Here is a 27,734-nt window from a genome sequence, read left to right on the forward strand (position 1 = left end):
AGTGGAACAACATTGCCCCTTTTTTGAAATAAGGTCTTAAATTTGTTACAGAAAGTAAAAAACTAAACTCCCCCTCCTTTTTTGTTTACATTTCACGTATTGTTCCAGTCACTGGCTCTTTTTTCAACTCACCTCTGTATTAGAGAGGGAGCCAGTGTTTACAGGCTGTGTATATTTCCATTCTTTGATATGTCTGTTTCTATCTTTCCTTTAATTTTTTCGCTATTTTTTAAGCCACTGTTGCACCAAAACATACTGGTCAGTCACTGACAGAAGTTTATAGATCTATGTATGTGCTTGCTGGAACTTAGAGGATTTTAATCATAGAAATCTTCATATTACCAAAATGTTTTTACAACAGGTTTACTGATATCTTAAACTTGAAGGCTATACTAAATTTGACAACAGCTCAGGTTGGCGAAATTTTTAGATAAATATAACACAATTAACCTTATAACCCTTCTATAACTTGGTTTTTCACATCCCATATACTATGTAGATGTTAAGTTTATTATTATAAAATATGGAAAATTACTGTGAAGTCATTTTTATTCGAGTAGGACAAATTTTTGCGTATTTCGCGCTAAAACCGATGCGCGAATTTAAGACCGCGCTATTATTTTATTTCTTCATTTCTAAAATTGAAAATGCGTGAATTAAAGCCCGCGCAAAACAGTCCTTTTTCACGTTTGCGCGAAATTTCATGCCAGCGAATTTAAATGATTTCACAGTAAACATAAATTAATGCTTAAATTCTTTACAGATATTTGGAAAGCTTAACAGTGTACATGAATGTATAATTCAACATCTTTTCATTGTTGAAATTCGTAACTTTAAGTCAAAAGATGACTAAACTGTGAATGTAGTGATGAAAAAAGATACGATACTTAATTTCACTTTGGGGAGTTGCAACTGTCAGCATGTAGTTTCAGTTTTTCTTTATTATTTTTTATTTCAGAAATGGAGGGTATTATTTGGATTAACCATTCAAGAACTTTATAGATGATACCATTTTACACCTAGACATGCTGCACAGTTCCTCTAACAGGGCCACACCTACAGGCGAGACAATCACAAAGCTTGTACGACAACATTACAAACCCGAACCAAGTAGGATTTTTTACACAGTCAAAACTTTAGAAGTATCTAAGGCCTACTAATCGTGAGTTTCTACTGTATTATGTGAAAAAATAAATTTAAAGTCCTTTTAAAGTTTTTTCTACAGATATGTGATTTGACCCTTTTTAACCCTTATCATACTGGACACAATTGATTCTGCCTTTGCTACCAGTGTAGAACATGATCAGCCTGCACATCTGTGCAGTCTGATCAAGATCTACACTGGTTGCCATTCAGTCAATATCTTTTTTTGTAAGCGTCACTTTTAACAGTTAACGGTACTGACGTCCGACAAGTTCATTATAGAAATTTAGCAGGGTAAGGGTTAAATTAAGTACTTCTGTTATTATACCCCCTCCAAACATGTTTGGGGGGTGGGGATTGATTTTGTCCGCCGCGCTTTATATTAGGAGTCAGTTTGTGTCGTTCCCTCCCGTCCCGAAATTCTATTATCTCAGTTATTACTAAATTGGATTGGATTCAGATTTAAAATAGATGTTCCAACTTATCACCCACATCACATGACACAAGGTGCATAACTCTGACACCATTTGTTCATGAATTATGCCCCCTTTTACTTAGAATTTAAGGTTAATTTTGATGCATTTTCACTGTATCTCAGTTATTACTAAATGGATTTGATTCAAACTTAAAATAGGTATTCCACCTTATCACCCACATCATGTGACACAAGATGCATAACTCTGACACCAAAGTTTCATGAACTATGCCCCCTTTTACTTAGAATTTTCGGTTAATTTTGATGCATTTTCAGTATATCTCAGTTATTACTAAATGGATTCGATTCAAACTTAAAATAGATGTTCCACCTTATCACCCACATCATGTGACACAAGGTGCATAACTAAGGGTGTAACGATATATCGCAATTCATTGTATTGTGATACCTTTGTCTGGCGATACGCATATCGTATCATAGACCTCTTTCACGATACAGAAACGATACAGTGAAAAGTAAAAAGCATTGAATGAAAATTTTCATAAAGCCAGTGTTAAAGATAGTAACTAAACAAATGTATCATTTGTAACAGTTTCTTTAACTTTAATACAAAATTTCAAGTACTTTCCAAGTGTAGGAACTTTGTTTTTCCTTTTTGTCACATGAATGCTCAATCTGTATCGCGATACGTACCATATCGTTGCATCTATATCACAATATGTATTGTATCGTGAGACTTCCGTATCGTTACACCCCTATGCATAACTCTGACACCAAATTTTCATGAATTATGCCCCCTTTTACTTAGAATTTTAGGTAAATTTTGATGTAGTTTCACTATAGGAGAGATCGTGTTTGCATACAAATCAGTGGTGTTTTTCTGACGGCTTAAACTTTCTTAAAACACAGATTATATCAGTAGTTTTTTTATCAATGGCAAGGATATAAAACAAGCAATTAATTGATTAGTTTTGATTATTATTTCGAAATAAAATGGATTAATTATGAACGCTTAACTGACAGTGTTTTTTTTCTAAAAGTATGGAGCCTCGCTACGCTGCTATTAAAATCATATGTCATTTAAAATGGTTATTCATTTTAAAAAGATATTTAAATTAGAAAATATGAAAATCGTAAGCATTTCAAAACTTTTTGAATTTTTAAAATCCATAAATGAGCGAAAAAGTTATTAAAAATTAAAAATTCTGATCCCTTACACAATTGATGTAAAAACATTTGTTTTGCCCACCACCAGATAAACAGGTGTTAATGCGTGACGCCACGACGATCTCTCCTATATATCATTCTGATTGGCTAAGAGCTAAAGGGAAGTAACTCTTTTTTAACTGTTGTACTGAGTTACTTAAATTCCATAATATTAGTCTATTTTTAGAAATTTTATTTTTACATTTCCAATATTTTAGGTATTTTTTGAACTTTTTTATTATTAGTCCAATGTAAAAGGTAAATACATTTTTCTGTGGTAACATGTGTTGGTAAGACACTTCTGTATTTAGTGTATCTCTATTATTAGAGATTTTTACATTTACCTAATCCCTCATCCTCAGGCACATATAGTTAAGGCCTAAAAAAAAAATTATTTGTTTCCGGTAACATGGTCAAAAAAATTAGGGTAGGTAGGTCGGAAAAAATTTTTTTTTTGGATTTTTTTTTTATTAAGGGAGACTTTTCGGAAATTATTTTTTTGTCAAAAAATGATTACAAATAAGGGGGTTATGCCTTTAGAGCATCAGTAAGTTGATTTCTAACATCACTGGCCATGTTTAAAGCATAAAAAGTGCAATTTTGCATTTTTTGTTAAAAAGTTGAAAAAAATATTCTCCAAGGCCATAAAAACATTTTGGGTCGGGCCAAAAATTTAGGGTAGGTCGGAATACCGGAAACAAACATTTTTTTTTTTACGCCTAAGTATTATACTTATATCATTATATGTGCTGCGGAAGCCCAGGATGAAGTACTAAGACAAGTGAATTTTTTTTTTTTTAAGTATTAAGTTTTTTTTTACGTTTTATATCATTCTAAGTATTTTTAAAATTTCTTATGGTTGCCATTCTTCTGTGACAAGACTGTATTGTGGGGGTATAAGTCACTCCTGTGACAGTTCTAGTTGAAAACCTGTCCTGTCAGTAAAACTCTTGCGCATAATTGGTGCCTCATTAAATGGCAGTTAGTCGAGTTCAACAATTTGTCGAAACAGACATGTGGTCAAATCATACTAATTGTCTATAAAGAGGTCTATTTTGTTGAAGAATTTCTAAAATTGTCTTATATTTAAGATTGTCTGAAAACTGAAGTGAAAGTAAGGCATTTAATGTTTCAGAAAGAATGTTTTATCTATGCAATAAAGTTTGTAGTTATTCATGATAGATAAATAGACAGTCAAACACATAAATTAAGTCATTATTCTAGAGCGATTAGAATTCACAATTTTAGTCATTGTTCTAAAACGTTTTATGTTTCCAGTTTTTTATCATCTGTGGTCAATTGTATCATTTTCAACAGAACAGGTGTATAGTCATGAAAAGGTGCAGTGCCGTACTGATATCACATGTCAGAAAAGTAAACCAGATGATTACTGGACCACAAACTACCGTCGACGGCAAGCCAACATGCAGAGAGGGTTTTACAGTTCCTCAAAGGAGCCGTACAAACCTATTGGTGGACAGTTAATTCTTGACCCATGTGAACTTGTGCTATCCGCAGTACCTGGAACGGTTGATAAAAAGGTAAGATTGCTCAAAATTGTCAGCAGAAAAAATACCGCACAGCAAATTTCCTACCTCTTAGGGCCCAGGCCTCATTTCTTCAAAAGACATGGAGAGCCGTATGCATGTGTGATGAAGATCTCTAAAATTTGACATTTTTGGAGATATATAATTACTGGTATGTAGTATAATTTCTTAACATTGAAAATTAAGCTTTGAACCAAAGCAGATAATTTGGGTTCATATTTTAGTACAATTGAAAAAAGGACTAGTGTAGACAAATTAAAAGTTATCTGAGTTTTTGTGATCGCCTTGTGTCCGTCGTCGCCCGCTGTCAACAATTTGACTGTTAACACCCTAGAGATCACAATTTTAGCCCAATCTTAATGAAACTCGATCAGAATGTTACCCTCAATAAAATCTTGGACGAGTTTGATATTATGTAATCTGGGGTCAAAAACTAGGTCACCAGATCTATCAATCAAAGGAAAAGCTTGTTAACACTCTAGAGGTCACAGTTTTGGCCCAGTCCTAATGAAACTTTGTCAGAATGTTACTCTCAATTAAATCTTGGACGAGTTCGATATTCTGTCATCTGGGTTCAAAAACTAGGTCAACAAGTCAAAATTAATCAAAGGAAAAGCTTGTTAACACTCAAAATTTTGGCCCAGTCTTAATGAAACTTCGTCAGAATGTTATCCTCTGCTCAATAAAATCTTGAAAGAGTTTGATATTGGGTCATCTGGGGTCAAAAACTAGGTCACCAGGTCAAATCAAAGGAAAAGCTTGTTAACACTGTAGAGGCTACAGTTATGACTGTATCTTCATGAAACTTTGTCAGAATGTTGATCCTGATAGTCTTTAGGGTAAGTTCGAATCTTGGTAATCTGGGGTCAAAAACTAGGTCACCACATCAAATCAAAGAAGAAGTTAGTTAACAATGTAGAGGCCACATTTATGACCATATATTAATGAAACTTTTTCAGAATATTAATCTTGATGATCTTTAGGTCAAGTTCAATTCTGGGTCAGTTGGGGTCAAAAACTAGGTTACCAGGTCAAATCAAAGGAAAAGCTAGTTAACACTCTAGAGGCCACATTTATGACCATATCTTAATGAAACTTAATCAGAATGTTAATCTTGATGATCTACATGTATAGGTGAAGTTTGAATCTGGGTCATGTGTTGTCAAAAACTAGGTCACCAGGTCAGAAAATCAAACGAAAAACTTGTTAACACTCTAGAGGCTACATTTATGACTATATCTTCATGAATCTTGGTCAGAAAGTTAACCTTAATGATCTATAGGTCAAGTTTGAATCTGGATCATGTGGGTTAAAAAACTAGGTCACCAGGTCAAATCAAAGGAAAAGCTAGTTAACACTCTAGAGGCCACATTTATGACCGTATCTTAATGAAACTTGGTCAGATTGTTAATCTTTTGGATCTTCAGATCTAGTTCTAATCTTGATCAGGTGGGGTCAAAAACTAGGTCACCAGGTCAAATCAAAGGAAAAGCTTGTTAAGGAGGTAGGTTACCTTGTTACCAGGGTAAATTCAAATTAGTTGAACCGCAGTGATTTTTTGTATTTCGTGTAATTTAATGTTTTAATTGCTACAATCTCAGTTCCGTTTATCTCTGTCCCTTCAAGTACAATTTTTATCCAGGTTTGAAATACATGACCATCTTTAGGTATTTTATATAGAACGAAGAAGGAAAATACGGATATTTAACACTTTTCAGTGTATTTTGGTTTCATTGTTATCCGTATAAGTCTGCATAATTAATAGTTTTTCTAGTATGCGCATTAGCTTTCTAATAAAAGCTTAAAATGTATATGTCGCGGGGCTCATGTTCCCATGGTAACGCATTTTCTCTCATTTTTCAACAATTATGTATGAAAACGGGTTTTTTCTACGGCTTCAGTGCCATTCTGTTATTGACCAACATGGAATATTTGGGTAATATGATTAGCAAAATACCAAGAACTTTACATGGTACTATGTTTTTCTTAAAGTTTAGAGTAACCATGGCAACAGAGATGTTTAAAATAGCTTATATGTTGCATTTTATCGTAATTTCTTATAAAAAAATATTATATAAAATTATCTTTCTTGTTAATGTAGCTTTAAAACATTTTATTTCTAACATTAGTAATATTTTCGTATGAAATTGCAGTTAATTTAACAAATTTCACAGCTTAAAATACTTACAGTAGTGCACGTCGTCTGACATTTTTACTGAAAAATCGTTCTGCATGCTGCTATTATTCTCATGGATATTGTTGAAATGAAAATAAAAAGCCTAAGCTGTGTTCCTTAAATAGACCAGTGTCAACGCTTTTGAATTTTACAATTAGACATATAGGTCACGGGCTTCGTTTCCATGGTAACATCAATTTATTTCAAGACACCACAATTTATACTGAAATTTGAACAATTCTAGAGCTTAGTTTTAGTATTTAAGTAACAAATTATCAACGGAAACTGGGAAACAGGTATAACAAATCAAACTGCCCAATTTTTATATGTAAATGACCGTAATAAGTTACCTTTCAGCCAACCATATTCCCAATCACATCAGTTACCATCATCCATTTTCTTACATTCCGCATAACGTTTCAATATAATTACATAAAAGAAGCAAAATATTGATCATTTTTCAGAGCAAAAGACTAATAAAAAGTATTTCATCAAATAATGGCTGTTTAAAAATAGTTCAAATAAAGAAAAAGCACAGAATAACATACTTTCAAAATAAAAGCTATTAATTTTGCGCGGTAACTGACACGTAACGTCATGACGTCAATGACGTCGTTTTAAGGCAACAATGTTTTGAAGCGTTTTTGCGGCAATTCTTTCATTATTTCTGCATTATTAAACCATTAAACATAAGATCGGAGGCAGGTTCAAGATTTATTTCCAGAAGAATGGATATACAAACACATTTAGTTTGTCGTAAACGTCGTCGTAAATCGTCACGTTAGCTTCCGGTTGGACATGCGCACTTACAAATATCAAGATAACCTACCTCCTTAATACTAGAGGTCACAATTTTGGCCCAATCTTAATGAAACTTGGTCAGAATGTTACCCACAATAAAATCTTGGATGAGTTTGATATTGGATCATCTGAGATAAAAACTAGGTAACTAGGTCAAATCAAAGGAAAAGCTTGTTAACACTCTGGAGACCACATTCATAGTATAGCTCTATGAAACTTATTCAGAATGTTTGTCTTGATGACCTCTAAGTCAAGTTTGAATCTGGATTATATTGGATCAAAAGCTAGGTCACCAGGTCAAAAAATCAAAGAAAAACTTGTTAACATTCTAGAGGTCACATTTATGACTGTATCTTCATGAATCTTGATCAGAATGTTAAACTTGATGATCTTGAGGTCAAGTTCAAATCTGGGTCAGTTGGGGTCAAAAACTAGGTCACCAGGTCAAATCAAAGGAAAAGCTAGTTAACATTCAAGAGGCCACTTTTATGACCATGTCTTAATGAAACTTATACAGAATGTTAATCTTGATGATCTATAGGTGAAGTTTGAATCTGTCTCATGTGTTGTCAAAAACTGGGTCACCAGGTCAAAAAATCAAAAGAAAAACTTGTTAACACTCTAGAGGCTACATTTATGACTATATCTTCATGAATCTTGGTCAGAAAGTTAACCTTGATGATCTTTAGGTCAAATTTGAATCTGGGTCATGTGGGTTAAAACACTAGGTCACCAGGTAAAGCTAATTAACACTCTAGAAGCCATATTTATGACCATATCTTAATGAAACTTGGTCAGATTGTTAATCTTTTGGATTTTTAGGTCAGGTTCTAATCTTGATCAGGTGGGGTCAAAAACTAGGTCACCAGGTCAAATTGAAGGAAAAGCTTGTTAACACTCTAGAGGTCACAATTTTGGTCCAATCTTAATGAAACTTGGTCAGAATGTTACCCTCAATAAAATCTTGGACGAGTTTGATATTGGATCATCTGAGGTCAAAAACAGGTTACAGGTCAAATCAAAGGAAAAAGCTTGTTAACACTCTAGAGGCCACATTCATGCGTATATTCTCTATGAAAACTTAATCAGAAGTTTGTCTTGATGACCTGTAGGGTCAAGTTTGACTCTGGATCATACAGGATTCAAAAACTAGGTCACCAGGTTAAAAAATCAAAGGAAAACTTGTTAACACTCTAGAGGTCACATTTATGACTGTATCTTCATGAATCTTGGTCAGAATGTTAACCGTGATGATCTTTAGGTCAAGTTCGAATCTGGGCCATGTAGGTAAAAACTAGGTCACTAGGTTACAAATCAAAGGGAAAAGCTAGTTAACTTATAGAGGCCACATTTATGAACTTATCTTAATGAAACTTGGTAAGAATGTTAATCTTAATGATCTATAGGTAAGTTATCCAATCGGGGTCATAAATTAGTTCACAGGTTCAAATCAAAGGTTAAAGCTTGTTAAACAATCTGAGGCCACATTTATGATTGTATCTTCCTGAAACTGGTCAGAATGTTTATCTTTATGATCTTTAGATCTATTCGAATTCTGGTGTCATTGTGCGCTCCAAAACTCGGTCACACTAGGTCAAATCAAAGGAAAAAGCTTGTTAACACTTCAGAGGCCACATTTGTGACCATATCTTAATGAAACTTGGTCATAATGTAAATCTTGATGATCTGATCTTTAGGTCCATAGGTCAGGTGAGCGATACAAGGCCTTAAGGGCCTTCTTGTTATTTTTCATTTCTCAAATCACTGGCTCATGCATAGCCTTGATTTTTTATATAAATTAGTCTATTATTGGACTTAAATGAGCTGTTTAAATGTTACAGATCAACACTCGGACAAGGAGAAGGGGTACTATCTATGAAGAACAGAAGATCGAAACCAAACCCAGTGGAAAGGAGAAAGTATGTTACTTCATATTGATCAGTTTTTAACTACCATACTGATTATGAAACACACCATGCTTAAGTTGTTGTTTTTTATAACAAGTATTCAATAAATACATGCTCAGTATATTAAAAAACAAATTGAGCCGCACCATGAGAAAACCAACATCGTGCACTTGTGACCATCATGGATCCAGACCAGCCTGCGCATCCAAGCAGTCTGTTCAGGATCCATGCTGTTCCCTAAGGGTTTCTCAAATTGCAATAGGCTTTGAAAGCGAACAGCATGGATCCTGACTATACTGCGCAGATGCGCAGGCTGGTCTGGATCCATGCTGGTTGCAAATGCATTATGTTGGTTTTCTCATGGCACAGCTCAATTTTTTCTTTTTTCTATATTTAGGACAAGAGGATAATGATTACATGACAGACTTAGTCATGAGGTCTGTAGAAAATGCCCTATGTCTTTAGTAAAATTCGCCAAATAATTATGATGCTTAATAGAAGAAAAATAAAAGTTCATTCAAAGATTATTGAAACAGGAATGTCAAACTTTGAATTAGCGTTTTTATACACCCACCATATAGGTGGGCGAGCTGCTGGACATGTCAATAGAATTGGTGTCTGCTTGATAACTATCATATTTCTATCTCAAAGCTAAACCAAACTTGTATAAAGCTTGAATATACAGTGTCTGCTACATAACTAGTGTCCGCCATACTAATGTACAGAAATGTATTACAATACAAGAGAGCCAATATGGCCTTAGGTCGCTCACCTGAGAAACACACCATAACAGTGTAAACATGTTTGACCTAGTGATTTCATGAAAAAAATATTCTGACCAATTATCATTAAAATTGGAGCAAAAACCTTGAGTAAACAAATATTTTCTTTGATTTGACCTGGTAACCTAGTTTTTGAGCCCAGATGACCAATATTCAAACTTGACCTAGATTTCATCAAGGCTATCACTCTGACCAAATTTCATGAAGATCAGTTGAAAAATACAGCCTCTATTGCATACACAAGGTTTAGCCTTGATTTGACCTAGCAGGGGTTTTTATAGCTAAGTGTTGGGAAATAGGCTATACCCAAAAGTTGAGATTTTGACTCGTAATGTTCCACATATTGGGGAAATATTTAGCCCCATAGGATATAGTAAGGATGTGTTTAAGCTCTTTCTCATGCACTTGGTTTCACATTTGTACAACCTCTTTAAACATACTTAACAAATTGTCCATAATTTGGTTTTGTGCAATTTTGGTTGATATTTTTTTCAGAATTGTGGACTGGGAATTTTGCTCGCATTTTGGGAAAAAATACACTCTTTTTATACGCCGTTTGGAAAAACGGGACGTATTATTCGGGAACGCCATGGCGGTGCGGGCGGAGGGGCGGCGTCACAAGACTTTGTCCGGAGCATATTTCTACATGCATGGAGGGATTTTGATGAATCTTGGCACAGGTTGTTCACATCATGAGACAAAGGGTGTCATGCGCAAGAACCAGGTCCCTAGGTCTTAAGGATTCAAGGTCACACTTAGAGGTCATAGGTCAAATTCAAGAATGACTTTGTTCCGGAGCATATTTTCTTCATGTATGGAGAGATTTTGATGAAAGTTGGCACCAATTGTTCATCATCATGAGACGGAGAGTGTCATGGCAAAAACCAGGTCCCTAGGGTCTAAGGTCAAAGGTCAACTTAGAGGTCAAAGGATACAAGAATGAAAATTCAAGATGACTTAGTCCGGGCATATCTTCTTCATGCATGGAATGATTGATTTTTGTTGTAGCTTGGCACAGTTGTTCACCATACTGAGAGGGAGTGTCATGCGCAAGAACCAGGTTCCTAGGTCTAAGGTCAAGGTCACTCTTAGAGGTTCAACGGATACAAGAATGAAAACTTTGTCCGGGAGCATATCTCTTCATTGCATGAAAGGACTTTGATGTAGTTGGCCCAAAATTGTCACCCTCATGAGACGGGTGTCATGCGCATGAGTAACCAGGGTCCTTAGGGGTAAGGTCAAGAGTCACACTTAGAGGTTCAAAGGATACAAGAATGAAAACTTTGTCCGGAGCATTTCTTCTTATAGAATTGGGGATTTTGATACAACTTGGCACAAGTGTTCACAAGCATGAGACGGAGTGGTCATGCGCAAGAAACCAGGTCCCTCGGTTCTAATGTCAAGGTCTCACTTAAAGGTCAAAGGTCAGATATAAGAATGACTTTGTCTGGAGCATTTCCTTCTTCATGCATGGGGGATTTTGAGGTAAACTTGGCACTATTGTACACCATCATGAGACGGTGAGTGTCATGCACTTGGTCCCTTTCTTTTGAGATTACTTCCTTTGCTGTTACTATAAATAGCTTATATTGTAACTTTTTCATTACAAGTCGTAGGGAAAATCGAGACCACTATTCTGTAGTCCAACATGCATGTTTACATCCAATCTGAGGTGTTATTTTGAAGCTATCTCTACCTGGTAAGGATTTTTGTTGTGGACTTGTAATTTTTTTTTTTCGATTTTTTTTTTTTTTTTTTTTTTTTTTTCTCTCTTTAAAGATTAATTCCCTTAGTTGTTATATAAATTAATTACATTGTAACTTTTTTATACATTGACGTAGGGAAAAAACCAAGACACTTTTCTGTGGTACAACATTGAATTTTACTTTCAAAATTTTTGGGTGTATTTTAAGGTATCTCTACTGGTAAGGATTTTTTTTGTGGACTTAGAAAAATAAAAGAATTACAATAATTTCTAAAAAAAAACAACATTGTAAACAACTAGAAATTAAAATTCCATTTGCTAATACAGGTGTAGTGTAAAACAAAGATGTGTGACGGGCGTATATTGTGACATTCTGCACCCTTGTTGGCATTGGGAATATAGCCGAATAACGGCTATAAAAACAGCAAAAATAAAACCCAGCCTAGTGACCTAATTTTTGACCCCAGACAACCCATATTCAAACTTTACCTAGATTTCATCAAGGCAACCCTTCTGACCAAATTTCATGAAAATCCAGTGTAAAATGCAGCCCTTATTGCACACACGAGGTTTTGCCTTGATTTGACCTAGTGACCTAGTTTTTGAACCTAGATGACCCATATTCAAATTTGACTCAAATTTCATCAAGGCAAGTTGAAAAATACAGCCTCTATCGCATACACGAGGTTTTTCTTTGCTTTAACCTAGTGACCTACTTTTTGATCTAGATGACCCATATTCAAATTTCTACTAGATTTCATCAAAGCAAACTATTTTGACCTTATTTTCAGGAAGATCAATTGAAAATACAGCTCATCCATACAAAAGGTTTTTCTTTGATTGACATATGTGACTACTTTCTGACCCCAGATGACATAATCAAACCTTAACCTAGATTTCATCAAAGCAATCATTCTGACCAAATTTCATGAAGCTTCATTTGAAAAATATAGCTCTCTGTTGCATAACAAGGTTTTTCTTTGATTTGACGAAATGACTACGCTTTGACCCAGATGACCCATATTCAAACTTCACGTAGATTTCATCAAGGCATTCATTCTGACCAAATTTCTGAAGATCAATTGAAAAATACACCTCTATCGCATAACACAAAGTTTTACTTTGATTTGACCTAATGAACTCCTTTTTGACCCCAAATAACCCATATTATACTTGACTTTGATTTTCAATCTAGGCAATCATTCTGACAAAATTCATGAAAGATTAATTCAAAAATACAGCCTTCTATCGACATACACAAGGTTTTTCTTTGATTTTGACCTAGTTACCTAATTCTCGACCCCGTTGACCCATTTCAAACTTGACCTAGATTTTCAAGGTAATCATTCTGGACAAATTTATGAAGATCAATTGAAAAATACAGCCTCTTTCGCATAAACCAAGGTTTTTCTTGATTTGACCTGTAGACTAGTTTTTAACCCCAGATAAACCCAATTCAAACTCACTCCTAGAAAGTCATCAGGTAATCATTCTGATCAAATTCATGAAGATCAGTTGAAATAAAATACAGCTCTTTTTGCATTCACAGCTCTAAATGTTGACAGGGACAGGCGACGGATGCAGGACATCGAGTGATCAGATAAACTCACTCAGGTGAGCTAAAAATCAAAGTCAAGTTTCAAAAAATTGTATCTTTTCATTGTGGCACTAAGACAATGGTTTAAATTCCTTAAATTATCAATGTCTGCTCTGTAGTGAAACAACAATACAGTTTTCCCTTGATATTTATAAGCAGATATTGTTATCCTCTTACAGACTGATGATGGGAGTGATTCATTTACCAGCTTGGATCTGGTAGATAATGCCCCCACAGGAGGGTATGATGACATCAAGAAGTTGCTGAAAGAATCCAATCAAAGAATCATCTGTTTACGAGCCGGCTCATGGTATGAGGACCATGTTAAGACTGTTGAGGTGAAGTTTTGTTTTTTTACGGCCCGTTTGAAAAACGGGACGTATTTATGGAACGGCCCCTGGCGGGCGCTGGGGCGGGCGGTTGGGGTGAGGTGGGTGGGCGGCGTCCACAGACTTTGTCGGAGGAATATCTTTACATGTTGAAAGGGATTTTGATGAAAACTTGGCACAGTTGTTCAACTTCATGTGAGGGTGGTCATGCGCAAAACCAGGTCCCTAGGTCTAAGGTCAAGGTCACACTTAGAGGTCAAAGGTCTCAAATTCAAGAATGACTGTCCGGAGCATATCTTCTTTCATGCATGGAGGGATTTTGATGAAAGATGGCACAATTGTTCATCATCATGAGACGGAGTGTCATGCGCAAAAACCAGGTCCCTAGGTCTAAGGTCAAGGTCAACACTTAGAGGTCATAAGGATACAGAAAGAAAACTTTGTCCGAGCATCTCTTCTTCATGCATGGAGGGCTTTTGTTTTGATATAACTTGGCATAAATTGTATCACACCACGAGGCGCAAGTGTCATGCGCAAGAACCAGGTCCTAAGGTCTAAGGTCCAAGGGTTCCCACTTTAAGGTCAACGGATAAGAATGAAAACCTTGTCCAGAGCATTTTTCTTCATGCTTAGAGGGATTTTGATATAAACTTTGTCACAAATGTTCACCACCACAAGGCGGGTGTCATGCGCTAGAAACCAGGTCCCTGGTCAAAAGGTCAAGGTCACATTAGAGGCCAAAGTCAGATACAAGAATGACTTTGTACGAAGCATTTCTTCTGATGCATGGAGGGATTTTGATGTAACTTTGGCACATATTCTTACCCATCATGAGGAAAGAAGTGTCATGGCAGTTCCCTTCTTTAGAATTACTTCCCTTTGTTGTTATATAAATAGCTTATATTGTAACTTTTTCATTATAGTCATAGGGATAATCGGAGACCACTTTTCTGTAGTACACATGCTTGCTACATCCAATTTGAGGTGTATTTTGACCAATCTCACCTGGTAAAGTTTTTGTGTGGAATTGCAATTTTTTTGGAATTTTTTTTTTTTTTTTTTTTTTAGGGTTATCTTCCCTTAGTTGTTACTATAAATAACTTATATTGTAACTTTTTTTATAATGGACGTAGGGAAAAAAACAAGACCCACTTTTCTAGTGTAACAACATGATGTTACTTTTCAAAGTTTAGGTGTATTTTAAGTTTCTCTACCTGGTAATAAGGAGTTTTTTGTGATGGACTTAGAAAAACATAAATGACTTATAATGATACTAAACAACCACAAAATTAAAAATTCCATTGCAAATACAGGTGTAGAGTAAAGAAATTGCTGTGTGGGCGTTATATTGTGACTTTCTTTTTTGCACTCTTGTTTAGCCATTGCTTAGCAACTGGTGTTAGTTCTAAATTTCAATACCAAGTTTCAACCTAGCGTCATTGAGTTTTCCTTCTATTTCTATGTGACCGCGTCACACAAATAATCTGGACATGTTCAAAAAAATAGTCCCATATTCATTTTTTATGAGTGTGTGAGCAACGGGATTCTAGCATAATTTGAACTTTTTATTTTCACATTTGAATTATTCGGAACCACTACCTCCTCTGTCTTGGTATCAGTTTTTCTTACATGAATAACTCTTGGCATTCTTGAAATTCATAATCATAACAAAACAGGCAGAAAATAAATTCTTTGGCTTTGGTTGCGTTACTAACCAGCATGGAGAGACATTGTTTTGAATGGTTATAGCATAAAAGTGGCGCATATTCTAGGAAAGTCAAAGTTAACCCTAACCCTAACCCTGAAATATCACTCAATAAGCACTCAGGGCTTTGATTTCTTTTGCAGTTTGAATTTCAAGTATTATGTGCATATTAATCTGTAGTTTCTTAAGACAATTGTTTTTAAAGTTAAAAAATGGAGGGCCAAACAGCATGTGAAACCAAAGTTTGAGGAAAGTGTTGCAACTTGGCAGGCAGAGGTTAGGGAGTGTTTTTGCCCATTCAGCATAAGACTTTGAAATATGTAGACATGAGGAGAGCAGAGTAGAAAGATATCCTTACAGAAATTTTTTACAGTAACATTGGAAAAACAAACAAAAAGTATGGTACCAAATGATTATGTTCATGGTAAGACAGAAATATCAGTGTTACATAATGTAAATCAGAAACTAAAAATGCTAATGCTATACTGGCTGTTTTTAGCTCACATGTCACAAAGTGACAGTGTGAGCTTTTGTCATCGTGCAGCGTCCGTGTCGTCGTCGTCCGGGCTGTCCAAGCCGTTGAGTCTGTCCGTGCTCGTGCGTAAACTTTTCTTGTGACCTCTCTAGAGGTCACATTTTTCATGGGATCTTTTATGAAATGTTTGGTCAGAATGTTCATCTTGATGATATCTAGGTCAAGTTCGAAACTGGTCACGTTGCGGTACAAAAACTAGGTCAGTAGGTCTAAAAAATAGAAAAACTTGTGACCTTCTAGTGTCCATATTTTTCACATGATTTCATGAAAAATGGGTCAGAATGTTTATCTTGATGATATCTGGTCAAGTTTGAAACTGGGTCCGTGCCTTCAAAAAAACTAGGTCAGATAGGTCAAAAAATAGAAAAACCTTGTGCCCTTCTAGTGGCCATTACGTTTCATGGGATCTGTATGAAAGTGGGTCTGCATATTCATCTGTGATGATATCTAGGTCCAAGTTTGAAATGGGTCAGCTGCGGGCAAAAAACTAGGTCAATGGTCTAAAAATTAGAAAAAACCTTGTGCCCTCTGTAGAGGTCATACTTTGAATGGGATTTCTTGAAAATTGGTTCAGAATGTTCCCTTTGAATGATATCTAGGTCACGTTAGTTTGAAAATGGTGTCACGTGCCATCAATAACTAGGTCAGTAGGTCAAATAATAAAAAAAACTTGTGAACCTCTCTAGAAGCCATATTTTTCTGGGGATCTTTATGAAACAAAAGTGGTCAGAATGTTCTATCTTGATGGATATCTAGATAGATTCGAAACTGGGTCACATGCGGTCAACAAACTAGGGTCAGTAGGTCTAAAAATAGAAAAATCTTGTGACCTTCTAGAGGCCATAATTTTTCACATGATCTTATGAAAATTTGTCAGAATGTTAATTTGTGTTTAGCTAGGTAAGTTTGAAAAACTGGGTCACGTGCCTTCAAAAACTAGGACCAGTAGGTCAAAATAATAGAACAAACCTTTTGGACCTCTCTAGAGGCCATTACTTTTGAATGGACTTCATGAAAATTGGTCAGAATGTTCATCTTGATGATGTCTAGGACAGGTTCGAAACTGGGTCACGTGCCCATCAATAATAGGTCAGTAGGTCAAATAATGAAAAAAACCATTTTGGACCTCTTAGAGCAGCATATTTTTCATGGGATCTGTCTGAAGTTGTTGAATGTTCTCTGATGATATCTAGATCAATTTTGAAATGGGTCAGCTGCGGTCAAACTAGGTATTAGGTCTAAAAAATTAGAAAAAAGCTTGTGACATCTCTAGTGGCCTACTTTTGAGTGGATCTTCATGGAAAATTGGTCAGAATGTTCATCTTGTGTTATCTAGGTCAAGTTTGTACTGGGTACGTTGCCATCAATAACTAGGTCAGTAGGTTTCAAAAATGAAAAAAACCTTGTGACTTCTCTAGAGGGCCTATTTTTCATGGGATTGTATGAAAGTTGGTCTGCATGTTATCTTGATGATTTAGGAGATTCCCAAAACTGGGTACATGAGTCAAAAACTAGGTCCACTATGTCAAATATAGAAAAAATACGCTGTTCTTTTACTCAGTTCAAACTGGGTATGTAGCGACAGGTGAGCGACTTTAGGACCATCATGGTCCTCTTGTTTTAATTGTATTGAGGTGTACAACAGTTTATCTCATTTTCCTAACTCTTCTCTACCAGCACTGACTCAAGCATTGTGTGTGTGGTCACAGGTTGTCTCCCTGTAGTATATAGACTGTTTCGATAGCCAAGTGGTAGAATGTTTGCATCATTTGCGGGAGGTCGTTGTTTTATGCCAAGACTGCGGAATGCCAAAGATAATGGTGAAAATGGTACTATAGTTTCTTTGCTTGGTGCTCAGCATTAAAAGGATAGTTGCAGAAATGAGGTCATCCTGGTGTCAGTGTACTGTGACTGGGTGAGGTTTATTCTATAATATTTCAGTCTCACATTGGCTGTCTTGCGGACAGCCCTTTTTTATATATGCAGTCCACGTTCTTTATGGTTTCATGCAATATGTTTGATTTTTGAAACTGAGGCAAAGTTGTGGTTGACACAATGCGTTGAAATAAAATTGTAGTAGTTCATGTAATTATGTTTGGTGCTTGAAATTGGGTTCATGCAGTAAGTCTGATGTTTGAAATTGAGGTAAAGTTGTGGTTCATGCAGTATATTTTATGTTTGAAATTGAGGTAAAGTTGTGTTTCATGCAGAATGCCTGATTTTCGAAAATAAGGTAAGTTTGTGTTTCATGCAGTATGTCTGATTTTCGAAATTGAGGTAAGGTTGTGTTTCATGCAGTATGCCTGATTTTCGAAATGAGGTAAGGTTGTGTGTCATGCAGTATGTCTGATTTTCGAAATTGAGGTAAGGTTGTGTTTTATACAGAATGCCTGACTTTCGAAATTGAGGTAAAGTTGTGTTTCATGCAGAACGCCTGATTTTCGAAATTGAGGTAAGGTTGTGTTTCATGCAGTATGCCTGATTTTCGAAATTGAGGTAAGGTTGTGTTTCATGCAGTATGCCTGATTTTCGAAATTGAGGTAAGGTTGTGTTTCATGCAGAACGCCTGACTTTCGAAATAGAGGTAAGGTTGTGTTTCATGTAGAACGCCTGATTTTCGAAAATGAGGTAAGGTTGTGCTTCATGTAGAATGCCTGATTTTCGAAAATGAGGTAAGGTTGTGTTTCATGCAGTACGTTTGATGTTTGAAACTGAGGTAAAGGAGTGATTTATGTAGTTTTTGTGATGTTTGAAATCGAGGTAAGGTTTCGGTTCATGCAGTATGTTTGATATCGAGGTAGATTATAGATGATGTTTGAAATTGAGCAATGCTGCGGTTTATGCAGTAGGTTTGATGTTTGAAATTGAAGTAAGGTTGTGGTGTATGCCATACTTTTGATATTTTTGAAATTGAGAGTAGTTCGCAGTGCATGTAGTGAGTTTGATGTTTGAAATTCAGGTTAAGCTGGAATGCATACAGTTCTCTTGACAAAATTCAGGTACGATTGTGCTTAATGGAGTATGTCCAGTTTTGGAAGTTCAGATTAGTTCCTTTACATGTTTGACTTTTTAATGCAGGTTAGGAGGCGATAAAAGCTCATATTATCACAGTAAAGAAATAGAGGATATAACATGACTGTCTTCTCATATTAAATTTTTTAAACGAGTTGAGTGAAATAATAAAGCGAGAGGCAGTATCGACCATTTTATCTTTTTTTTTCAACGAGTTTACAAACAAAAATATAATATTTCTGTACTACATGTTAGCCTTTTCTACTTAAACATCAACTTTCTTCTAACTTTATTATGACCAATTCAACCAAGGTCTCCTATACTTAAAACGACGTCAATGTTACTTTATTTCACTCCCACGACGTTAAACGTTTGATAAATACGCACTTTGTTTTTCAGGGTACCATGCCTCAATTGTGGGTGGAGTACGAAATTGGAAGGAGATATTGATGTATCTAAAAACACAACGGCTGGATCAGTTAAAAACGTTTAATTAAATTTATAATGATATAGAGAGTGTCCTCGTTGAACTTTAGTCGGGAAATTAACAGATTATCACATACTCCCGAGAGGATGGTTCTGACACAAACTTTCCTTTGTGCATGGGTTGTCAAAGTGTTAACTTGTTGATTAGACGGACTAGACAAGATGATACAAAGCTTTTGTTGTATATATCATTTTTGTTTGGTAAACTGTTGATCCATTTATGATTATTAAGTGCTTTGAATTTACATATCTGCTGTTTTACTTCGAAGTTTTAACAAAAATTTATAATATAGAAACAGGAAGTAGTTAAAACTTTATTATACCAAGTCCTGTGCATAAATCATTTAGACAGTTAATATCAAAGTCTAAAGACATGCCTGATACTGTCAATTTGTGACTGATATCATTTTGCAAATCTTGTAAAACTGCCACCATGGAAACACAACAGAACACATTCTGCTTATATATATGATAGGTCTTTTGTACAAAAAAAAACAACAAACAAACTATACTACTGCATTTTCTAATTCAGTTACCCGAGTGTAGCACTGTAACGTTTGCATCGTATCTTTGGTCATAAAACCTGAAATTGCCCTTTTTAGCTCACCTGAGCCAAAGGCTCTGGGTGAGCTATTGTGATCACTCGTCGTCCGTCGTCCGTAAACTTTTACTTTAAACGACATCTCCTCATAAACCGCTAGGCCAATTTCATTTAAACTTCACACGAATGTTCCTTGGGTGAAGCTCTACAAAAATTGTTCAAAGAATTGAATTCCATGCAGAACTCTAATGCCATGGCAACCGAAAGGAAATTTTTTTAAAATCTTCTTCTCAAAAACCAGAAGACCTAGAGCTTAGATATTTGGTGTGAAGCATTGCCTGGTGAACCTCTACCAATTTTGTTCAAATCATGACCCCGGGGTCAAAATTGACTCCGCCCCAGGGGTCACTTGATTTTACATAGGAAAATCTTAAAAAATCTTCTTCTCAAAAACCAGAAGCTCTAGAGCTTAGATATTTGACATGTAGCATTGCCTAGTGGACCTCTACTTAAGTTTTTCAAATCATGACCCCGGGGTCAAAATTGACCCCGCCCTAGGGTCACTTGATTTTACATAGATTTCTATAGGAAAATCTTCAAATTTAAAAAAAAAATAAACCAGAAGGCATAGAACTTACATATTTGACATGTAGCATTGCCTAGTGGACCTCTACAAAATTTGTTCAAATTAGACCCCCGGGATCAAGATTGACTTCGCCCCAGGGGTCACTTGATTTTACATAGGAAAATCTTCAAAAAATTTCTAAAAATAAACCAGAAACTGACCCCGCCCCATCGGGTTACTTGATTGTACATAGAAAAATCTTCAAATTTTTCTAAAAATAAACCAGAAGCCCTAGAGCTTAGATATTTGACATGTAGCATTACCTAGTGGACCTCTACAAAATCTGTTCAAATCTTGACCCCCAGGGTCAAATTGACCCAGCCCCAAGGGTTACCTGATTGTACACAGGGAAATCTTCATAAATTTGCTTAAAATAAACCAGAAGGCCTAGATCTTAGATATTTGATATGTAACATTGCCTAATAGACTTCTACAAATCTGTTCAAATTATGACCCCCGGGGTAAAATTGGCCCCGCCCCAGGGGTTACTTGATTATACATCGGAAAATCTTCCAGAAAATTTCTAAAAATCATCAGTTTGACATTTGAAACATGTAGCTCATATTACTCAGGTGAGTGATCCAGGGTCATCATGACCTTCTTGTTCAATTCAGCAAAGAGGTTTTCAATGATCTGAGAATCCTTCATTTCCATTAATGCCCCAATGTAAGTTAATGTCTGTGTGCTTAATGCAATCCAGTAGTTGTTCTTTAGAAGAAACAATCCCCAGAGAGCCTGTGTTGTTACCGTGTAAGCATATAAACACCTGATCTGCGGCTATATGACACAGAAGATTGGATTTAACCAATTAACCAGACCCTTCTGTGGCGTTAGTTATTTTCAAGTAATTGATTTAGCCAGGAATATTGTAGCAGAGGGAGTAGTTATTGTGAAGGCCTTGTTAGAACGGTGGAATGCTGAACAGGGCTCAAATAACGAACAGACGTAAATTAAACTTTTTATCATGAAATAAGCGTAATATTCGCATTAATTAGTGAAGCGATAACGTGATATTTACCACATACTTCAATGAAAATGGTATGCAATTCAAAAAGTTTATTGTGGCATTTATCATTGTCTCGTTCACACCTGTGTGAACAAAATACCTATTATATTTTGAATTATATTCTGATAGGTAGTTAACATTATGACTATATTATTACCTTTTATATAACATTTTAATACATTTCATTTAATTTCTATGTGTCACAATATCAAAAGGTTTAAACTTTGATTCATTGATGTAAATTTTTAACCGTTCAGATGTGTTACATGGAATATCTAAAAACTGGACGTTTTGAAAGTCGCAGTGCTTGCATCTTTGCTATGCCAATTTGCTAAAGGTAGAATATCTATATTTTAAGCATTTACTTTAAGCGAACAGAAAAATGTCAGTTCATATGTGTTCTTTTAACTTGACAGCTTTAAAATAAGTAATATTTTTGTACTCATGAATGTAATTATTTTCCAGCTTCTATGGGTGGCCAGTCCACTTCTTTGACGAGAGGACTAGTTGAAAGTTATGATCAACACAGCCAAACATTTAGCCACAAGATGGCAAAGCGATTGTCTTACTCAATATGAAATGGTAACATACGGATTTTTCCATGTTCAGAGCGGACGCAGTGGTCCAGTGGTAACACTGTTTGACTACAAAACCAGGGGTCGTGAGTTCGAGCCCCCGATTCTCCAACTAAAACTTACTAACTTTGGGATAAGAGTCCCGTGTATGGGTGCTTTACACCTGGCATGCTGAGTTGCCCATATGGGTTACCGGCGGTGACTTTAAATAAGCTCACACACACGCACACGTTCAACTCATCCAGCGTTCAACAACTGGAGAAAAGAAGAAAACAAGAGGGTCATGACGACCCTAAATCTCTCACCTGAGTAATATGAGCCACATATTTCAAATGGCTAACTGATACTAAAATATTAAGAAGGTAGATCCGTAGGTCACATTCATGGTAACTGAAAGTCAGTTTTAATATCGGTGTGCTAAACTGTACATGTCATCCAAATTTCAAGGCTGTATCTTAAAAAACAAGAAAGTAGGTCAAGGTCACAGTCAAGTGATCCCTAATCGCTTGGGGTCATTAGGTAACGATAATTAAACAGTCTAGGAAATATGATCTGACAATTTTTGAAGTATTTTTTTCCTCTTTAACTCATAATTATAACAAGTGACCCCCAGGGTGGGGCCTCTTTTCACCAAAGGGGCACAATTTGAACAAATTTGTTAGAGATTCACCAGGCAATGCTACATACCAAATAACAAAGGCCCAGGCCTTGAACTTTCAGACAAGAAGATCTTTTTTCCCTACAAAAGTCTATGTTAAACTTAGTACCCCCAGGACAAGGCCTCTTTTCACCCTAGGGACATAATTTGAACATTTTTAGTAGAGAAACACTAGGAAAGGCATCATACTTAATATCAAAAGACTATGTCTTACTGTTTACGGCAAGCAGATTTTTAAAGTTTTTTTTCCTATGGCTATGTAAAACTTGAGACCGCCCCCTCCCCCCAACCCACCGGGGCAGGGCCTCTTTTCATCCCAGGGGCATATTTTGAATAATTTGAATAATTTTGGTAGAGGACCACAAGGCAATGCTACATACAAAATATCAAAGGCCTAGGTCCTGTGGTTTTAGACAAGACGATTTTTAAAGTTTTTTACTAAAGTAGTCTGTGTACTTGTGGCACCCGGGGCGGAGCCTCTTTTCACCCCAGAGGCACAATTTGAACAATCTTAATAGAAGACCATAAGATGATCTCACATGCCAAATATCAAGGCTCTATGTCTTGCAGTTTTGGACAATAAGACTTTTAAAGTTTTTCCTTTCGGTTGCAATGGCAACCAGTCTCACCAGATTTCTGCATGGAATTAAATTCTTTGAATAATTTTGAAAGGGGACCACCCAAGGATCATTCCTGTGAAGTTTGGTGTAATTCTGCTCAGTGTTTTCAAGAAAAAGATTTTTTTTAGAAAATGTTGACGGATGCACGACGCACGTCGCACACAACTACAGACGACGCACATTGAGCGGTCACAAAAGCTCACCATGAGCCTTTGGCTCAGGTGAGCTAAAAATGTGCGTAGAGTCAGTGTACCCGGTTTCGCTCACATTTCTTTATATAATAAAGAAGTTTGCAAATACATGTAAGAGAAATGAACTTACCTTTAGATGTAGATAAAACTACGGTTCAACTTTCAACTTCACCTGCAATGACGTCAGCCATTTTGGCCTGCTTGATTAGTTGACTGTATTATTTGACATGTTAAATCATTCACTGTATGTATGCGGTTTCGCACACCCTACAATTTTTTAAAGAATGTGTCAAATATATGCAAGAGATCTCAGAAAACATAAAAAAAAACAACTTAAAACGCCTTTTAACAGGATTATATTGTGTATTTATCCTCAACAAAGTTAAATACAGTGTAAGTACTACAACAGGAAGTAGGCATAGTATGCAGTACATATTATAATGTATACCAGAAATAAGCATTATTTCTGACTATGATGAAATATTTAAAACATTTTTAATCAAAACAAATTTGATTTTAAACCTAACTGCTAATTACATGAATAAACATGTACACGGTATTTTTACCATGAAGAACAGAAAACATCACCAAAAGGACACAGCCAAACTCACTCTTCCTGCAAACAAGTGTTGCATAACAATTTAGTCTTCTGTTGCAGACTAAGGTCTATCAAATGCTGTTGTTTACTCCCAACACACTCATAATGCACCCACCTTTCACAATTATCACACCCAATCCATGTCATGTCATCACTTCCTGTCAAACACCCCTCACACGAAGAACTTTTGACATTATCAAATAGCTCGTGCTGTATGTAGGGTCTTTCTGTTAGATTCTGTTTTTGCTTAGTAATAATAATAATGAAAATAATTAACAGCATTTTGTCCTATGCAATTGTGTTACTTTTTATAATAATAAAGTGTGAATTATGATTTTATATCACATTTTGTCTGACCACCTAATTTAGAGCTTAGCTCAGTGGGGAAAAAACGCGTTTTAATCCAAAGTTTCCTTTTCAAGGCTTTTAAAGTATCAAGGCATATCTCAATATTTAACTTGCTTATCGTCCGTACTCTAAGCTAGCACACCGTCGTTTATATGCCTGAAAAATCGTTGAAAAAGATGTTAAACCCGAACACACACACTTTGCTAGCTCAAAATCTGAACGTTGTAGGGATAATACACGTTTTTTTTGTAACGTCTGCAGAAGCCCACGGGATTATTTGTGACCGAGACCGAAGGTCGAGGTCACAAACATATCCCAAGGGCTTCTGCAGTCGTTAATACACAAAACAAACGTGTATTGTCGCTATTCTTGCATAAAAACATTACACGACGAATTTATGTATTGTTTTCATATGTGATGACTTGACGAATCCGGTACATTTTTTATGTACCATTCTGTTGTTCTAGGTTTTAAATATCCGTATCCAGGGGCCAGAAATAAACAAGACTATCAAAAGCACATCCTGATGGTTTTTAAACGATTTTTTATCTCTCGTTATTACAAACATAAAATTAGCAATAATTGTTCATATCACTTAACAATTTGGTGGACTGGAGCACAATTTCAAGAATTATAACTTTACATTCGAGTTATATTGAGTACGGACACAGTTGGAGTACGGATGAGTACGAACGTAGTGTCAAGCTTCCAAGCTGTTTATATTAAATTCTTCGAGAAATTAGATAAAAACATACCGGCTGATACTTGCTAAAATCATAAATATGATTCCTAAAACAAAGAATCGCATAGGTTACACGCGATTCTTTAACATTCACGGTTGTCTACAAAATCTGAAACAACGCCGAGTTCTAAAAGGGGAGTAAACAGGGAAGAAACGAGTACCGAACAGTTGGCGTTATATATAGTTACTGATACAGCAAAACAGTCTATGGTTTAGATTGCATCTTTTGTGCTTTAAGAGGAGGTTTTATAAAAGAAACAAGACACAGATACCAGATGTCAATCTGCGCAGAAATACATATACGTCCCTGGGAAAAAAAAATAAAAATCGGGTATTAACAGCACGTGAATTGCCTTGTTTGCACACGAATACATGGGCGGATCCAGTGAAAAAAGTAGTTTTTATGCTAGAATGTTTAACTTCAATCAAATCAGTTCAAGGCGAAGGCGCGGAGTGAGTGATATGAGCACGCACGTAAATTGATCTGCAATGTTGTATTCAACTCGAGTGGAAGCACCGAGTGTGATCCGGCCTGGCACAATCCACGAGGTAAGGTTTAATAACTCTTTCATCATACACATTTTCTTATTTCTATTGTCATATCAGTTAACGCTAATTACAAGGTAAACAAGCAGATTCAGCGAATATATATCTTCGGGCGAGTATACGTTGTTTTGTGAATGAGGGACTATAGTTTGAAAAATATTTAATTTTCATATGGACATAAGTTACGTACAGTGGTTTGTGGGCTCCTATTTTTCAAACACTGTTCTGCTGTGATATTTATTTGTATTAAGTTTCATCAAGATCTATTAGTGGGTTACTTTGTTTAGTGGGAATTTATGAATCTAAAACAATTTAAGGGCAATAACACTGAAGTTAAAACATTCATAGGAGATTCGTAAACAAAAATGAATTCATAATGTTAATTAGTGCAAATGAGTGGGGTATTTGTTAACATCAACATTTACTCGAAATTCATAAGTACAGCAATTATTTTTAAAATGCTTCTTTTATTAAGAGACTTCAATGACCTCTCGTTTTAATAGATCCTTGATATTTTTTCACACTTTCCGTAACGTTTACCATAATTCAATTAACAACAATATTATAACCAACAACATTATTACAAATATATCAGTAAACTGCAATACTGTTATTTCAACAGGGTGATACAAATGACAGCTGTAAATTACAGATACACAATATATTGGAACATGATTAAGACATATGCGGTGCTAGATGTGCGAATTTAAGATTAAGGAGTATGTCACAAAAACACAGAAATAAACGAATAATATCTTGTGCAACAATCTACCTGGCCATTACATGTTCTGCCGTACTGTCCGGAACAACTGGATACTTTTCTCACACCCACCCCTCTCTCTCTCTCTCTCTCTCTCTCTCTCATTTGAAAGTAATGCCATTTGTAAATAATAGAACTAAACAATTGCTATAAACTACGTTCTACCTAGTTATATGAATTTTCAGCGCAGGTACATTATTGCAAATGCATCAAAACAAAGATATGTAACCGTTCTTTGAAAATTGTCAGTTTTCAAAGGCGTTGAACTATCCACAAGTGTGACCCATTCATACAGTCCTTTTCCTGAATTCAATGTATATATCAGTAAATTGACAATTGTTTTGTTTTCATGTAAAACAACCCTTTTTCTATGATTTGGTTTAGTTTGAAATGTTTTCTCAAAATGTGGAGCTAATATAGAACAGACAGTTAGTGATGTGCAAAACATTGAGCTTGGGTTATTAGGAAAAGCAGTCGGACAATTATTTTCACTAACCTATATTTCCTAATATCCTACTCGCATTGTGTTAGATTCTTGATATTAACATGTTGGATATGGAACCATTTCAATAAAAAACAATAAAAAAGATTGGTACAAGAATAGATCTACTTCAAACTTAGTTTGTTGAACTATCATCCAGAAATCATTTAAACAACCCTCTGGGATCAGAAGAGCCACAAAACTTTACCGTGTTATATAAGGACACCTTCTTGGTAAGTTGTTTGTTGAACATTGAGAGTGCATAAAAAGATACTGCTTAAAGAATTACTCTCTTGTACTTTTGAAGAAGAACATTTGTCTTTGTCTTACTTTGTATAAGATCACTAGCCACCTACTTGGCTGCCCCAAGTTATGGTAGGGTGACTTTGGCCAAGAAAGTCCACTATTTCTAGGGGTAACCCGGACCCAATTTTTAACAAGACATGTTATATACCAAAATGTTCGTAATACTCTGTACATTTCAAAACTGCCGGCATAAATTGGCGTAAATGGTGGCGAGCTGAGAAATCCAAGATGGCGTCCAAGATGGCCGCCACAAAATGAAAGAAAGGCATCTTTGATAAAACACGGTTTCTTTTATTCACAATTCATGAAATAAAACATTTGAATAAATGATATTGTAGCAATGATACAGCAAATCATTGATTTCTTGTAA

The 27,734-nt window shown here is 35.7% G+C and overlaps 1 protein-coding gene across 1 annotated transcript; it reads left to right on the forward strand.

Moving 5' to 3' along the window:
* The first annotated feature begins 953 nt into the window (after positions 1-953).
* On the forward strand, positions 954-26,496 carry LOC128546148 (uncharacterized). The gene is made up of 5 exons (XM_053525945.1): positions 954-1,110; positions 4,103-4,326; positions 9,151-9,228; positions 13,480-13,638; positions 26,440-26,496. Exons 1-5 carry the CDS (start codon positions 1,026-1,028, stop codon positions 26,494-26,496), a joined length of 603 nt encoding a protein of 200 aa, XP_053381920.1. The 5' UTR covers positions 954-1,025.
* Positions 26,497-27,734: the final 1,238 nt, after the last annotated feature.

The sequence above is a fragment of the Mercenaria mercenaria genome, chromosome 16, assembly GCF_021730395.1.
Source record: "Mercenaria mercenaria strain notata chromosome 16, MADL_Memer_1, whole genome shotgun sequence".
Taxonomy (NCBI): Eukaryota; Metazoa; Mollusca; class Bivalvia; order Venerida; family Veneridae; genus Mercenaria; species Mercenaria mercenaria.

What these genes read in the sequence shown, in the direction of transcription:
- LOC128546148 (XM_053525945.1), top strand. Translation starts at nt 1,026, where the DNA reads ATGCTGCACAGTTCCTCTAACAGGGCCACACCTACAGGCGAGACAATC. An exon ending in ACATTACAAACCCGAACCAA is followed by an intron (nt 1,111 to 4,102) that starts GTAGGATTTTTT and finishes CATTTTCAACAG; the next exon opens with AACAGGTGTATAGTCATGAA. An exon ending in AACCCAGTGGAAAGGAGAAA is followed by an intron (nt 9,229 to 13,479) that starts GTATGTTACTTC and finishes ATCCTCTTACAG; the next exon opens with ACTGATGATGGGAGTGATTC.